The sequence below is a fragment of the Meles meles genome, chromosome 3 (assembly GCF_922984935.1).
Source record: "Meles meles chromosome 3, mMelMel3.1 paternal haplotype, whole genome shotgun sequence".
NCBI classification, from domain to species: Eukaryota; Metazoa; Chordata; class Mammalia; order Carnivora; family Mustelidae; genus Meles; species Meles meles.
This window is the reverse complement of record NC_060068.1, coordinates 34,906,049-34,920,830: the sequence shown is the minus strand read 5'-3', so window position 1 is coordinate 34,920,830 and position 14,782 is coordinate 34,906,049. Positions and strand designations below refer to the sequence as shown.

Below are 14,782 nucleotides of genomic sequence, written 5' to 3'. Positions count from 1 at the left end.
GCTAGCCTCTGCACGGATGTCTCTGTCCCAGTGGCTCTGAATCAGACCTAACCTCCGCCCTTCTCCCAATGCCACACAGTGCAGCCCAGCTGGGGCTCCCACCCAAAGCTTGGGCCTGCAGGCCCCAAGAACACAATGCCCCCTTGAGTCTGTCTCCGGGGTATCTGTGCAGGAGTTGACGAGAGTTGGTGAGAACAACTGAACCTCTCCATTCATTCAAGAAATCCTCTCAATATCACCTACTCCTGTGTCAGAATTATTCCACACTAAGCAGGGTTGCTCCCTTGACCTGGGCCACCCAGCCAAGGTAGTAAGAAGTTCAGGTTCCTCTACTCTCCACAGCTATGGCAACACACCATTCCCAGGGCCAGGGAAACTCCACAGAAGGAGCTCCTGCAGGATGGGCCTGAGCATGTCGCCTGAGGCCACTCTCTCCTAGCTCAGCCAAGGAAGACAGCCCATCCTCTGAGCTAGTCGGCTCCCTCTGCCTGTCCTAGAGTGCATCAGAGCATGACAGGTTTTCCTTTTTGCCAAGGCTGCCAGGAAGCTCAGAGCCAATTCTCCCTTCAAGGTTATCCCTGCTACCTTCCTCTGGAAAAATCCACCTCTCCCTCTGCTCTTTGATTTCTGACTTTTGTCTCACGAGGACCTTGCAGGGCAGGGGCTCTGCATCATGAAAAGTCTACAGAGGAGTGGTTTGTGAATCATGTTGAAGGTGTGGACAGACGTTGATGGTGTAATCATAAGCCCTTTGAATGATTTTTGAAAGTGAGCAGGGTGAAAAACAGTCACTGAAATGAACATGCTCATGTTTATTTTAATGATTCCTGAGGCAGGGTGGACTTAGGCAAAGAAGACAACGTGATCTACCAGGGAAAAAAGAAGACCGAACAAAAACATTGGTCTTTAAAGGTGCAGAAGCCTGAATCGAATGTGCTCACTTGCCATTTCTAGGTGAGTGGTCTCAGGGGGTACGCTGCTCTCACTCTGAGTTGGTTTCCATGTTCATGACATGGTGTCAGAGCAGCCCAGCCTGCAGGGGCTCTTGCTTGCGGGGAGAAGATGGGCCTTGGAAACAGTCACAGGCTCCCTTCCTCAGGGAAGGCTGGAGTTGGTGTGGGGGGGTGGCGGGGAGAACCCGCGTTTAGGCCAGGACAGTTACACTCCCTGTGAGAAGGGTTGCTTCAGCCTCTCACCCAAGGGTGACTCATGCTCTCTTTCAGGCAGAATAAACCGGAAGCAAAAAGCCTCTGAGTTGTAGAGGCAGGTGGGAGGTGGTGCCAGGGAGCGAAGCAGCATCCGGAAGGTGCTCTCCCAGACTGCAGACTCTGAAGCCCAAGTCATTTCGTGTACCTTACCAGAGGACCAACTCTGTTCTAGAAGCTCTTCACTGGTTCATGTGCTCTTTCTAAAAAGATTTGCAGCCCATGTACACTAATTAGAAATTCAGCTGGCTGGGACAGAAGGAGGGTATCTGGACAGAGGGAAAATGAAGCAACAGGATACATTTTAAGACACTTGTTCCAACGGAGACTTTTCCCCAAGAGTCACAAGAGGTGAGCAAAAGGGAAAGCAGAATAAATTAAGTACTTGATCCGTCAGAACTCCAGAGATATTAAAATGGCCTGTCACCCTTTTTCCTTACTTCTCAGGCATATTTTTTTGGTCACCTTTTGTTTTTTCTGGAATCAAGGTATGTCTAATAATCACAGTGGACAGGAGACGGCCTGCCGTAGAGAGGAGAGGTTTTGTCTGGGCAGCTGCTGGTTGGCTCATCAAGAGGCCTGACCGCCCAGAGCAAGCAAGCACTGTCCCCGGTGGGGGGAGACTGCATCCCTGGCAAGTGTCTACGGACCTTCAGGAGATGCCATTCTAACATTCAGCGCTTGAATAAGGGGGAACATGCTCATAAGACATTAACTGAGTAGAAGAGACTAATGAAGACCAGGGTCATTGTGTGGGTCTGAAATCTCACTTATGGTCCTACTGGGGTTGATGGCTCAGGTTGGGGAGGGCCCGTGTCCCCAAGAGGCTTTGCGTGGCTGCTGCCCATTAAGGCAATGGCCAGAGAGGGCTGGCAGCTGGACTCTGCTGCAGTCCAAGCCAGGCTGGGGGACACCGGTGGAGATGGCGGGCTCCCTGTCCCACGGGGAAGGGCCCATAGCTCACGAGATGCTGCTTCCCTCCCCTCCCATCTGTTATGAAATCCTGCAGGTGAGTCCTCAGATCAGGACAGATGCTAGCTTCTTTCAATCTCTGCCTTTCTCAATGCCATTTTCGGATGCTGTATTTGATAACTCACTATTACTTTCTCAGGGCAGTGGACTGTGCCCTTTATTCTGCTGGCCTCATTTAATTCTTGGTACTCTTTTCATTCCCTTCTCTGTGTGAACATGTATACGTGCAGGTGGATCTCTGTGCTCCGGAAGCGCCTTCTGCTGTCATTTCTCTCTTGGCCTTCTTGAGTCGCGCTTTCATATTCCCTAATTGACAGCATCCACTTGGGCGTGATTGTTGACCCAGCACGAGATACTTTCCCAAGAAGGGCTGTACATCCCCAGGCACTGTGAGGACTCGGTACCTCATCTTAACTACTGCTCATGTCTTCAGTGTGGTCCCAACCCATCTCCTTCGCTTTAGAACTTCTGCAATATGATCACATATAAACATAAATATTTCAGTTTTCCACTGATGCAAGAAATTGCTCATCCTGCTGTCGTTCCTGCAGAATCACCATTAATGAAAGGCTTCCTCTCCTCTTCTTTGATTGTCAATGGTGCAGGGAAGCTCTAGCCCCTGAGATGGTGAAATGGGTGCTCTGGCTTCTCTATTATGTTTGCGACCATATCGCAATTGCTGCTTAAAGCCACTTCTATTACTAAATGTAATACGGCTGGTGTTGGTCATGGTTCTAAATTTTTTCTGTGTCTTATGATGTTTTTTTTTTTTAAGACTTTATTTTATTTTGGACAGACACGGAAAGAGCATGCATGCATGAGCAAGGGGAAGGGAAGAAGGAGAGAGAGAATCCCAAGCAGACTCCTGGCAGAGTGAGAGCCTGACACGGGGCTCAATCCCACCACCCTGAGATAATGACCTGACCTGAAACCAAGGGAGCCGTTCAACCGACGACTCCACCCAGCTCTACCCACTCCATGTCTTATAATGTTTTGAGATCTTGAACTTGCTGGCTAGGGACAGGGTTCCCCTCCCTCATGCCATCTTTTATGGGTAGCAAAGGGCTAGTCTAGGAGCACGTTTCATACGTAAACCAACAATCCCCCATAACCACCTTGGTCTGCCTCTCACACACAAGCTGATACTTCCCCTGCCAGGAATCATCCCCAGACCAGGTGACAGGAAGCCGGGGCCTCCCCTCCAGCCCAGATCCCGCCCATCCTCAACTATTTCCTGGGTCCGGCCTGCCTTTCCTGAGGAAACCCCCATAAAGCTCTGCCCCCCAACCCCTTTCTCACCCCCCACCCCCGACCAAACCTGGTGCTTCCCCACGGGGCCCTGCATAGCGAGGTGAGCCCTTCTCTCAGGAAACCTAAGTAACCCGTTCTTCCTTCAAAGGCACTGGCCTCTCTGGGTCATCACTCGGTCACCTCCGCAGGGACAAAGGTGACACTGCTGTCTCTGTTTCTCCGTATGTGTTCTCACCACCTGAGCGGACTGTGCAGCGTGGCCTCCGTGCTGGACTCAAGCAGGGTGGCTCCCCTCCGGTCCCTGGCCGCTGTGTCTGGAGGAGCCTCCTTTGCTGCGGGCTACCATCCTCCGTGAGCAGACAGAAGCTCTGAGCACAAGTCTGGCCGCCCCGCACCCTACCTCCTCACTCTCCTGGCCTCGCCCTCTTTCTCTGGGGCACCTGTGGCAATCTGCCAGGCTTTCTGCCTGAGGCCTCCTGAAGATCCCGTCTCTCAAGAAAATGAGACAGAAGTCAGCCTCTATGATCCTACAATCGGTCCTGCCTCATCAGACTCCAGGGAGGCCTCCAGCTATTTCTAGGGAGCCTGGCAGAGGGCAGGCCTCTAGCTCACGCCATGATGCTAATGCAAGGATGGTAATGCACTGTTGTTTCTTGTGACGGCCCGAGATTGAAGCCAAAGACGCAATAATGGAAAACCCAACAGGGCATTTTTTCAAAGGGCTGAGCCAGCAAGCCCCATGGTGGGCCGCCCTGATGGAGAATGAGCTGTCTGGGCCCAGCATAGTGCAAGAAGTTGGCAGCACTCTGCAATGGGTCGACTGTGAACCACATGCGGCAGAATCACTGGGGAAGCATGTAAAATTCATGCACCTAGGCCCGGCCTTGAGCTACAGAGTCTGAACCTCTGAGGTGGGGCCCTCAAGCTCCCAGGAGCCTGCAGACACACTCAAGTCTGAGGGCCCTTGGCATGTCTTTCCTGTTCCAAGCACTGGTTCCGACACTTTGCATTAGCCTCCATGAGGCTGCCCAATAACCCCAGGAAGCCGACATCCCGAGCTGTGGCCCCCACACCCCTGCGCCCCCATCCCCATGGCACTCACTCTGCACTCTCCGCGCACACACAGGCTGAAGGCATCCTTATAAGAGCAGCGTGTCCCATCGTGCACCATGCGCTTCATGGACACCACCTCCCCAGTCTCCCTGGACTCGCAGTACAGGTGGCATCTCTCCTTGGCTGGAAGGGAAGTGGCAGGGTGCTGGCGAGGAGGCCCAGCTGCACGGCTTGCTAGCTCCCCAGGTTTGCACAAGAGAAGCACCATACAAGGGAGAAGCTCTCCCGAGACTTTTCTTGGGAAATACCTGGCCTTCACAGGCCTGCCCTGGGCCTGGGACAGAAAGTGAAAGGGGGCAGGTGACTACACCCCCTTGGCGAGTCTGCCTTGGGGCCTTTGGCCCCAGGCTATTGGATTTAGGAAGAGATTTTCCCAATGGAGCCAGGCTGATGTTGGCACAGATCCCAGAGGTTCTGACGGCCTTTCCCTCCGGACTGTAGCTTCTCTCCAGGATGGGGACCCTGTCTGCCCTGGCACCCACTCCCATGGTATATTTTAAAAATTCTAGGACTGGGCCCCCGTGGGCTCTGCTGATAGCAGCAGCCCGTCCACAACCTGGGGCACTGCCGCCGAGCACCTGCTCTACTCTGTCCCTGGGGGCTCACCGTCCCGGTGCTCGTGGGGCAGCCAGTGGTGCTGGGCATTGCCGTGCTCGAAGTACAGGTCCCACTGCCGGCACTGTTCCTCACGGAAGTCAGCCAGGGCATCAGGGCAGTCCTGGGAGTTGCAGAGCTGGAAATCGTAGGCAAGGCCTGAACAGGTGCGGCCCCCGTTGGCTGGGCTAGAGGAGAAAGAGGAAGGCCTTGTAGCTCCATGCCACCAGGAAGAGGCCAGCACGTGGGGTGCCACTTGTCCTGAATTTCAGGTGTGGGAGGCAGCTGTGCAGAGTGAAGGGACCCAGCCCTGCCCTGTCCTAGCTGCAGGGCCCAGGCAATCCCCCTCATCCATGAAGCATAAAGGGACTGGTGATCCCTCCCTCTGGGACCCCCACAGGAAGGCAGCATCAGCTGGGCCCCCGAGCACCCCCACCCCCAGCTCCCGTCACTGTGACTGAACCAACAGTGGGCTGTGGCTGGCTGTTTGGGCTCTGCCTTTCCTGAGACATGAATCCCAAGATGGAGGAGGTGAGGGAGTCTCCTCCATATCTGGGCTTAGGACTGTGCCTGACCCATGGTGGGAACTCAAAGAACAATTCCAAACCAGCAGAATCCTGCTGCATAAGTTCCCAACAAGGGTCAGGAATGCAGCAGACACTGTTCTCTGGCTTCCACCCACCTCAGAAACCCAGGGCTGACTTTCCCTAATCCCCTCACTTCTCTGAGAACAGCACTCACCCACAAGGCACTAGCCCCATGGCAAAGGCCAGAAAAGGTGCCGGCCATGGGACTGCATCCCAGGAGGAGCTAGGGACATCAGGGCCGCCATCTGCCTGGCGTGGCAGTGCAGAGCAGGACCTGAGGCCCCACCGGAGACCTGGGCAAGGGTCACACCCTATCTACATAACAGGGTGGTCAGTGCGGCTGTGCATGGCACAGCAGAGTGGACAAGGAATGAGGCTGGCGTCCTTGAGGTCCCCCCCCAGGGCCACATTCTTGAGGGAAGGTGGTGGGGAAAAGTGATATAAGACACCTGTGGAGAAAACAGCAGGAGACACCCAAGATGGGGTGGATAAAAAGAAGGAGCAGCTCTGAGATTTACACCATGGCCACTACCCGTGGAGTCACCGACAAGGGCATCCCCTCGATAGGTGTAGGGAGCAGCAGGAAGGAGGTGTACTGGTTCCAATGGAGAGCCATACAAACTCCAAACTAGAAAGTGAGCTGGAGAATTCAGGGAAGGTGGGCGAGGAAGACCAAGTGCAGAGCCGGAGACTAGATCGCCTGTGGTTCTGCGGTCACAGAGTGGGGAGCACGAAGGACACACGGAGCCCGGGCCAGCAAGCAGGGGCAGCTGGGAACTGCGCAGCATTGCCACGCTGGCCTCTGCGCTGCAGGAAATGCTGCAGACAGACAAGCAGGGAGCCGCAGCTATAGCTGGGACAGTGTGCAGGCTCACGGTCACCCCCGTCACCCCCGGAGAGGATGCATGAAAGGGGAGGCACGTGGGCCTGCCTGGGCTGTTGACACAGAGGCTTTGTGGAGCCCAGGAGCTCTGAAAGGCTCTGGGCCCTGCAGCTGCCTGATGATGGTGGGAACAGTTGTCACGGCTCCCTGACAGTGCTGTCTGACTGTCTTTATTGCGGAGGGAGCACTGGCACTGGGCCTGACGGCTGACACCAACAGACAGCGCCTGTCACGGCCGCGCTGGTCTCTTGCTGCCACCAAGGAGGCTGGGGCAGCTGGAGGAGTAGAAACTCCGTAGAGCACACAGGTGCAGAAGGACAGAAGAACATGGAGCCCACCTCCCTAACCTCAAGACTGGCCTGGTAATGAGTCCTCTGGAGCCAAAGCGCCCAGAGTTAGGCACCAGGCTTCAGGACCTGGTTGCTGGGGCACTGGGCCAGATCTGCCCTCTCAGCTGTGCAGCCTGGACCCAAGTTACTCCATCAGCACATGAAGGGGCAGGAGAGACTCATCGCAGGTCCTGAGCCTTGCTGCATGCCATGCACTGTGCTGTGGGTTGGGAACCCTGGTGGTCCTCACCCAGCACCCCAGAACTTCATGGGTCCTAACAGCCTGTCTTATCTATCTCCTTTGTCATCCCGAGGCAGGCATAATAGCCCCAGGACTGCTTGAAAGGAGCAGGGTGAGGTACTTTGCACCTTACCAGGATGGGGCCTGGAGCCCTCAGGTAAGAATTGGTCAGAAGCAGGCAGAGAGTTCTCCAGGCACCAGCTGGTGCCCCTGGGGTTTGGGCTTTCCCACTGCCGGACCCCAGGGCACAGTCCCTTCCAGACCAATGTGGACTCAACCTCTCTGCCCAGAGCCGAGAGTGCTGACCCCCTCTGGTTCCCTGGGGCTGGTTTGGAGCCTGGCCAAGCAGGGTGTGGGAACTGCTGCAGAGGCTGGAACCCAGCCTATCTGGAAGGGCCTGAGGGCCCGTGTGCCTGAGGGCTTAAATTTTGGGGTCATGGGCTCTTTTGAGAAGTTGATATGAAACTAGAGCCCTGCTCCCCGAGAAAAACACACATGAACATAAAGTCATACCCAATCCTGCAAGGCCGTGGTGGGATCCAAGGCAGGGTGATGAACCTAGGACTCAGGCTTAGGGCCCCAACCCAAATGTCGAGGGGGTCCAGGTGGGTGGAGGAGGTGAATGAAGATTGCTGGGTCAGGCTGCCCCATGAAGGGGCTGGTCTGAGTCGTTCATCGTCCATCAGCCTGTATTTGGGCCTGGTGTTGCAGGGATGCCCAATCTGGAAGTTGGAAATAAGATTCTCTCTCTCTTTTTTTTAATGTGAAATTCCAGATATTTTTGTATTTTCCTGTAAACCAGGATCTTTAAAACACCAAACAAGCCAAAGAAAGACAAAACCATACGTCTTCTGGCGGCTGTGGGGCCTCCCGAGAGTAGGTGGAAGACCAGAGTGAGTGGTCATCTGTGGGGGGTCCCGTTTACAGGATTGTACGTGCACCCACAATCAATCCATGAAGTAGGCTGCCTGAGGCCCGTGGGGCTCACTGAGGCACCCTGCGTCACAAAGCGCTGCAGGGGCCCAGGGGACACACACAGACCTGTGTGCCTTCCTTGTGCGCTCTCCCTTTCCCCGGACAGTGCACTGGGGAGGCACCGTGCAGGACTGGCGGGGTCCAGACCTGAGAGATATTCACAGAGTGGGCTGCCATGGAGGGGCATTAAAGGAACCTAAGGGAGCGCAATAGACCACAGAATCTGGGGTTTGCATTGGAGGCAGGAGGAGGAGTAGAGCTGGCAGTGGGAGCCTGGCAGGCACGGGGGCACCCTTCCTAGGCAACCCCTATCATACATGCCCAGGATGGCATGTTGCTGACCCTTCTTCTTGCCTGGCATCTGGGAGCCCAAGAGAGCCCTCTTCCTCATCCCCATTGCTGCTACACCTTCTGTCTTCCCTGTCCTTGACTAAGAAGGGCTGAGGAAGTCAGTATTTAGAGCAGGGTGTGGGCCAGGTTGGGGGGAATGGCCCCAGGCCAGCGGCCTAGGAGACAAGGTTGCAGGCGTCCAGAGCTGGCTTTGCCCCAGCAGGCTGTGTGATCTGAGGCAAGACCCTCCCTTCTCCGAGTCTCTGCTTGCTCCCAGGGATGGTGATGAGAAGCCCAGGCTGCCTGCGTTCACACCCTCTCCGGAAGTGGTGGACAGCCATGGCAGCCTTGCAGGATAGGGCCGGCTGGCAAGGGGCCTCGGGGACCTCAGCTACCACACAGGAGGGTGGGAAACAGTGGGGTCAACTCACTGTGGGTTGTCACACTGGCGGGTCCTGAACTTCACGCCTGTGCCGCAGGTGCGCGAGCAGGAGCCGAACGGACTCCAGGCGCCCCAGTTGCCATCCCGTTTGAGGATGTCAGGGGTCAGCCAGATGCAGTGTCCTTTAAAGCAGTGCTGCAAGACAGAAGGTCACTCCTATGACCCACTGTTCCAGGGCCACTTGGATGCCCCATACTCTTCAGTCTGCTGTTCCCTTGATGTCTGCTTGGCCCTGGAGCCCTGGAAGAGCGGACCCCACACCCTCTAGAAGTTCAGAGCCCTGTCAGGAGTCCCGGCAAGATGCTGGCCTGCCCTGCTCCCCTCCCCCAACTGCCACCCTGGCCGCCCACAGTCCTCCATGTCTTGTCGAGCCTGCTCTCTCCTCTCAGCCCGAGCCTGTCCCACACTCCACACCGTGTCTCTGGGTGAAGCCAAAGGCATGCCCACAGAGGGCAACCCACAAAGAAACAACCAGCAGGTCAGGCCAGTGACTCCGGAGACGTACAGAACCTACCTGCTTCCGTTTAAAGGACATACAATGGAAATGAAGGTCGGGTGACAAGCTGACACAGTAAACATTCACGAATGCAGTGAGTAGAACACCGGCACTCAGGGAACACAGACCTACAGCTCGAATATGGTCACGCTGCTCTCCGGCCTCCCACAGGGAGGACACTTACACAACTTAGGGCCACTTTAGGAAAATGATTACAACATGTAAAAATACTGCATCAGATCTAAAATGGAATACTGATATAGAACAAGAAAAGATATCACAAAAAGTTAAAAATTTAACAATGGACCAATACGACACACAACCAAAAGCAGATAACAAGGATGTTTTTCAAATGAACCGACTGCCACAACTTCTCCTGCAGTTCCAACAGCAATACTACTTGTCCATCCCTTCTTCATCTGACCCCCGAGCTGCGGGTACGAGCGCAGGAGGCAGATGGACTCCAGGTGCCCTGGCTGCTGTCTGGTTTAAGGATGTCATTTTACAGGTCTGTCTTCCACACGGAAAATAGAAAAATAATGCCACCATTTCTCAGAAAACTATCTCTGTAAGGACCAGTGGCTATTTTGGCTACGTGATCTCAGTTATAATTCTCAGCTCTGCCCCCGGGACATGAACTCAGTTATGGACAACACATCAGTGAATGGACATGACTGTGTCCCAATAAAACCTGATTTATGACAACAGGCAGCAAGTAGAAACGTCTACAGGGGACCTACAAGGAGGTCAGTGAACTCCCTCCTCAGTGAGATAATTGTCTAACTGGTGAGCATTATTTTTAAAAATAACAACCACTTAAAGTATCTGGAAGTTGTCCTGAAGTCGATACAAAGGGAGAAACGTGTATTCAAGAACATCTATGAAATCTTGGTAAGAAAAGTGGAAGTCTGTGGCATTTGGCCACAACCACTGCCCATATCTTCCCCAGTTCAGGGGTCCAGAAGCTTTACAGCCTAGAAGATGGAACTATCTATCCTCCCTGCTGCCAGTCTGGGGCTACAGTTTGACCCAGGGAAAGGCATGCCAACTGGCACCTCCCAATTCATAATTCTGTGTTGCAGAAAGTCAACTCCAGGCAGTAGAGGCCAAGAGGACTGGGGCTCCCACTGCTGGGTGAAGACTGTACCCCAGAGATGTCAGGCCAAGAATACTGGACCCTGACAGCCCCTTTCCCAGCTTGCTTCTAGGGCAGAGGCCTCATTCTAAAAAGAAAAAGCCAAGAAGAATAGGGGCTGCCATCCACAGCCGGTGATACACACGTAGACCAAGCTGTCACTCTGGGAGAAGTGGGCCACTTTGCCCCTCATTCAAGTGCAGTGGCACAGTGGTCTTCCCAGAGGGAGAGGCAGAATGGCCAGTTCCACAGTTCTCCCTAAAAGGACCAACCTTATTTGGAGCAGAGCCTGTGCAAGCTCATACCTACAGGCATTGTCTAAAACAACAGGAATCTTGGTAGTGAGTTGAGCAACTAAGAGGAGGCCAGAAGTTCCATGATGCTAGCAGCAGTAAGTAAAATGGTAAAACAACCAAAACCATAATAGAAAGAACCAAGGAAAGAGAGATAAGGGCCCTCCAGACTCCTCCTCCTGGAGTCTGAGCAAGGCTCAAAGACTGGCAACATCTTGCTTCTGTGAAAGGCTCAGAATTTCACTGGGTCATACTGTGGACAAGTTTTACTTGTGAGCACGCTCAAAATCACATGGAAACCAGTTAGCTGCTAGTGAAAGCTAACTGGATGACACCCATGGAGACGGAATAGCCAGAGGCTTACCAGGAAAATCAGAGAAGGAGACAGAGAGAACCTGGCGAATACCACTGTCCTGGGGTGGGAGTGGGGGGCTGTCTGGTCAGGGAGAGGATGCACAGGCCCAAGACTGTGGCCACTGCGTTGGGGGCAGTATCAGTGGCTGCACACTGCAGGGCAAACAAAGTTTATGGAAACAGTGCAGCCGAGTCGCTAGACAAGTGAACAAGCAAACAACAGCACAACAAGGTCCAGGGCATCATCAACATCCAGAGTCTCTTCAATATATTACCTACAATGTCCAGTTCCACCAAAATTTCTGAGATATGAAAAGAAACAGAAGAGTGTGATCCACACATGGAAAAGTAAGCAGGTGACGGAAACTACTTTTGAGGAGGTCCAGATGTTGGACTCAGCAGGCAGATTTCAAAACAGCTCCAAGAACAAAAGGGAACCATGTTTAAAAAACTGAAGGTGAGGAAAGGACAATGTCTCACCAAAGAGAGAACATCAGGAAAGAGGCAGAAAGTACTACAAAAAATGTAAACAGATATTCTGGAGTTGAAAGGTCAAAAACTGAAGTGGTAAATTTACCAAGGGCTCAGCAGTAGATCTGAGCTGACAGAAGACAGAGCCCATGAACCTGAATACAGATCAGTAGCAATTCTGCAATCTGAAGAGTGGGGAGAAAAAAGAACAAATAAAAATAAACAGAACTCTGAGAAACATGGTGGGGGGGGTCACTGAGGTGTTAGAAGGAAAGGAGACAAAAAGGAGCAGAAAATATACAGAGACATGATGGCTGAAAACTCCTAAAATTTGATGGGGTAAAAAAATTAATCTATACACCCAAGAAATTTAACAAACTCCAAGTAGAATAAATGCAAAGAGAGCTATACCCCAACACATGATATTCAAGTTGGTGAAAGACAAAGAAAATGCCAAAAGCAGCAAGAGGAAAATGGCTCTTCGTATATAAGGAAAGCCCAATAAAATCAAGAGCTGATGTTTACTCAGAAATAATGGAGGTCAAGGCAGTGGCGTTAACCAAGGATAACCAATAAAACTATCACTCAACAATGAAGGTGAAATAAAAATATTCCCACACAAACAAAAACAGAATTCATGGCTAGCAGACTGCCCTGTAGGAAAATACTAAAGGAAATTATTCAGGCTGAAAGTAAGTGATGCCAAAAAATAATTCAAATTCACATGAAAAAAAAGAAAGAGTGTTGGAAATGGACATTTTCTAGAAAAACACGGACTACCAAAACTGATTTAATAAGATACAGAAAACCGGAATAGACATATAATAAGTAAAGAGATTAATGAGTGATTTAAAACTTCCCCCAAATAATAGCCCAATCCTAGATGGCTTTGATGGTAAATTCTACCAAATGTTTAAAGAAAAATTAACACCACTCCTTCATGAACTCTTCCAAGATACAGAAGAAAAAAGAAATTCCCCAATTCATTCTATGATGCTAGCATTACCCTGACACCAAAACCAGACAAAGACACCACAAAAAAACCCTGTAGACCAATATCTCTTATGAAAACAGACAAAAAATCCTCAACAAAATCCTAGAAAACCAAATCTAACAGCATATTAAAAGTTTATACAACACAACCAAGTGAAGTTTATCCTAGGAGTGCAGGGTTTAATATCTGAAAATCAATAAACATAATAAGCCATATTAACAGAATAAGGAACACACTGTATGATTGTCTCAAGACTCAAAAAAAGAAATCTGGCAATAGCCAACATACTTTCCTGAAAACACACACACACACACACCCCTCAGACAAGGAACAGAAGAGAATTTTCTCAATCTAATAAAGAACACTGAGGAACTATCCACACCTCACATCATGCTTAATGAAGAAGGAATGAACGATTTCCCCCGTGATCAGGACCAAGACTTCTAGTTAACATTGTACTGGAAATTCTAGCCAGGACAAGCAGCCCAAGAAAAAGAAATAAAAGGCATCCAGATTAGCAAAGAAGAAGTAAAACTATCTCTATTTGTAAATGACAAAATCTCACATATGGAAACTTCTAAGAATCCACTAAAAAACTATTAGATCTAATAAAGCTATTCAGTGAGATTGCAGGGCACAAGATCAATATAGAAAAGTCAATTGTATGTCTATGAACAGTTTATCCTGTGAATGAACTGGAAGTTGAGAATCTATCTACAATAGCATCAAAAGAAGAAGAAAAAGCCTTAGTAATAAACTGAACAAAAGAAGTATAAAACATGCACAATGAAAACTATAAAACACTGTTAAAATAAAGATCCAAATAGACAGAAAGACATCCCATGTTTATGGATCAGACTTCTAATATGTCAATACTCTAGAATGAATGCAATCCTATCAAAATTCCTGCTGCAGTTATGCAGAAATTGAAAAATTCCTCCTAAAATTGATATGGACATCCTCACCAACACTTGTTATTTCTTGTCTTTTGGGTTCTAGCCATTCTGACAGGTCAAAGGACAGGAAACATGCAAAATAATCTTGAAAAAGAATAAAGTGAGACAACTTGCATTTCCCTACTTCAAAGTTTAATACAAAACTATAGTGATCAAGAGAGTGTGGTTCTGCCATTAGGATAGACAAACCTACCGAGGGAACAGAATGCCAAGTCCAGAAATGAACACTTAAACGTGGTCAGTTGGTTTCCAACAAGGGTAACAAGATGATTCAACAGAAAGGGAACAGTCTCTTCACCAATGACGCTGAGATGACTGGATGTCCACATGCAGTAGAACGAAGTTGGACCCCTACCTCACACCTTGCACAAAAGTCAACTAAAAATGGATCACAAACCTAAAGATAAGGGCTATCCTCAGAATGTAACACAAGAATAGATCTTCCTGACCTAATGGCAATGGTTTCTTAGACATAACACTGAAAGCACAGGCAACAAAAGAAAAAAAAATAGATAAACTGGACCTCACCAAAATTAAAACGTTTTGTGCATCAAATGATAGTGTCATTGAAATTGACAAGACAATTCACAAAACAGGGGGAGGGGGAAGTATATGTAAACCATATATCTGATAACCCCAATAAGTGACATGTATTCAGTATATATAAAGAACTCTCATAACTCAAAAATAAAAGATAAATAACTCAATTAAAAAATTAACAGGATATAAATAGACATTGACCTCCCAAGACATAAATATATGAGTCACCACTAAGCACACGGTGAAGAAATGCTCAGCATCAGAGGTCACTAGGGAAACGCACATCAAAACCACGCCAAGATGATACTTCACATCCCCGGGGATGGTTACAGTGAAAACACAGATGATAACAAGTTTGGGCGAGGATGTGGAAAAATCAGAACTGTCACACAGTGCTAGCTGGAATGTAAAAAAGGTGCAGCTGCTTTGGGAACCAGTCTGGCAGTTTCTCAAGATGTGCAACACAGCTACCATAAGATTAGCAATGCCACTCCTAGGTATATATCCAAGGAAAGTGACACATTCCGCCCATAACTTGCACGGGAATGTTCACAGGAGCATTTCTAATAATAGCTTTAAAGTAGGAACAATTCAGATGTCCATCAACTGATAAATGGATGA

The 14,782-nt window shown here is 50.3% G+C and overlaps 1 protein-coding gene across 1 annotated transcript in view; it reads right to left on the bottom strand.

Moving 5' to 3' along the window:
• ADAMTS2 (ADAM metallopeptidase with thrombospondin type 1 motif 2) overlaps window positions 1-14,782 on the bottom strand; it is a 229,895-nt gene that overhangs the window by 19,903 nt on the left and 195,210 nt on the right. The window contains exons 11-13 of the mRNA XM_046000432.1: window positions 8,912-9,057; window positions 5,148-5,323; window positions 4,531-4,664 (exon numbers count right to left, since the gene is read on the bottom strand). Of these exons, the coding sequence (XP_045856388.1) occupies window positions 4,531-4,664; window positions 5,148-5,323; window positions 8,912-9,057 (456 nt within the window). The remainder of the gene's footprint in view (window positions 1-4,530; window positions 4,665-5,147; window positions 5,324-8,911; window positions 9,058-14,782) is intronic.